Raw genomic sequence first — 1,496 nt, 5'->3', positions numbered from 1 at the left:
TTTTTTTATTTATTTATGAATAAATACTGACGAACAGCAAATGTTTATTTATATTTCTAACATAGTTACGTTACGGCTACAGCAATGGAAAAGCTTAGAACAAAATGTTAAATAGTGGTGAATTCTACTGCGCGTCTCATACAGGATCTCTACAAGCTTGCAACTGTCAATCCGCCGGCTGTTAGCATCACTCGCCGAAAATTAATGTTTACCTCGTTTTGCTAGTCTTTAAGAAGCGCGTTGCTCTTGAATTCTTTTACCCCAATTGTAAAATATGGTGCTACTTTACACCTTTATGAAGTTTACGAAGTTCTGTGTCTGTGTTCAATAGATATTAGTTACCCGCCAAAGTTCTATCCTTGGCCAGCAGTGAAACGCATCAATAGCAAATTCCTTCGTCATGGGAACAGTTAATGTTTTAGTTCTCATTTTCGTACTCATTTGTACGATAGACATTGCCCTTAGCCAGGGTACCAACAATAATAAAAGTAAGAACGGCACTTCTGTATTTCCTTTGGACATCTAATCCAAACTACGGCTTTGTTTCGCTTCAGTAAAATTTCTGGAACCGGATCGGGTGGTCCGCTACACGCCACAAGAATGGAGCGTTTATCGTCCCGGCCTTGTGGTGTATTGTCACCGCGGACAAGCGCCGGCTGTGCTGAACACCTTTCTTACGGCTACCCTAAAACTCGATTGTGACCACGAAGACTTCAACCAGTACGCAGGAAGCACACCGGCAGAAGTAGAAAGCCACTGGCAGGATGACCAGAGCTTGTTCAGCTTCAATCTGTTTGCGTCGAAAAAACGGCGCCTCGTCGAGCTAGATCCCTTCAACCAAAGCTGCATCGGGATTGTTTCGTCGGGAACTTACGATGTGACGCTTCTGCTGAACCGATTCGACGTGTGGCGCGTCGGAATGCTGCTGTTCGGCCTGATCAGCTTCTTCAGTGCCAAGTCGTTGAGCAAGAACCCACTGTTTTACTACTTTGGCGGCATTCTGATCGGCGTTGCTTCGTCGGCACTGATCATCGTGTACTTCTTCAGCAAACTGATACCGTATCGGCCTGTAATGTACGGCGTAATGCTCGGTGGCTGGACGTTAGGAATTTGCGGTTTGCAAATGCTGTACGAGAACGTGAGATTGATTGTCGTGCTCTATCGGCACTACGTGTTCTGGTACCTCTTCATCGTGGGCTCGATAAGTTTTTTGCTTTGCTATCGAATGGGACCACCGCGCGACCAGCGCAGCAAGCAAATCATCCAGTGGGCACTACAGCTGATGGCGCTGGCATTGATATTCTTCTCGACCCACCAGCGTCCGATGTCCGCCTTGATAGTGACGTTGGTTGCATCCAGTTATTTCCTATTCGTGCCGATCGCTTTGTGCCGGTGGTTAGTGAACAAATACTATCGCTTGTTTCCGAGCTCCCGTCGGTTGCTGACGACGGAAGAGTTTGAGCAGCAGGGCATCGTTGAGACGACCAAAGCACTCG

At 46.9% G+C, this 1,496-nt stretch overlaps 1 protein-coding gene across 1 annotated transcript; it reads left to right on the top strand.

The window, feature by feature from the left end:
• Positions 1-256: 256 nt before the first annotated feature.
• On the top strand, positions 257-1,489 carry LOC128276176 (nuclear envelope integral membrane protein; the record flags this gene model as incomplete). Its single annotated transcript, XM_053014643.1, has 2 exons — positions 257-488; positions 555-1,489. Coding segments are annotated over exons 1-2 (1,023 nt in total), but the record flags the coding sequence as incomplete, so codon positions are not given.
• Between the last annotated feature and the right edge of the window lie 7 nt (positions 1,490-1,496).

This window comes from Anopheles cruzii, unplaced genomic scaffold (genome assembly GCF_943734635.1).
Source record: "Anopheles cruzii unplaced genomic scaffold, idAnoCruzAS_RS32_06 scaffold00690_ctg1, whole genome shotgun sequence".
Taxonomy (NCBI): domain Eukaryota; kingdom Metazoa; phylum Arthropoda; class Insecta; order Diptera; family Culicidae; genus Anopheles; species Anopheles cruzii.
The sequence above is the reverse complement of the archived record's forward strand: the minus strand, read 5'-3'. Positions and strand labels throughout refer to the sequence as shown.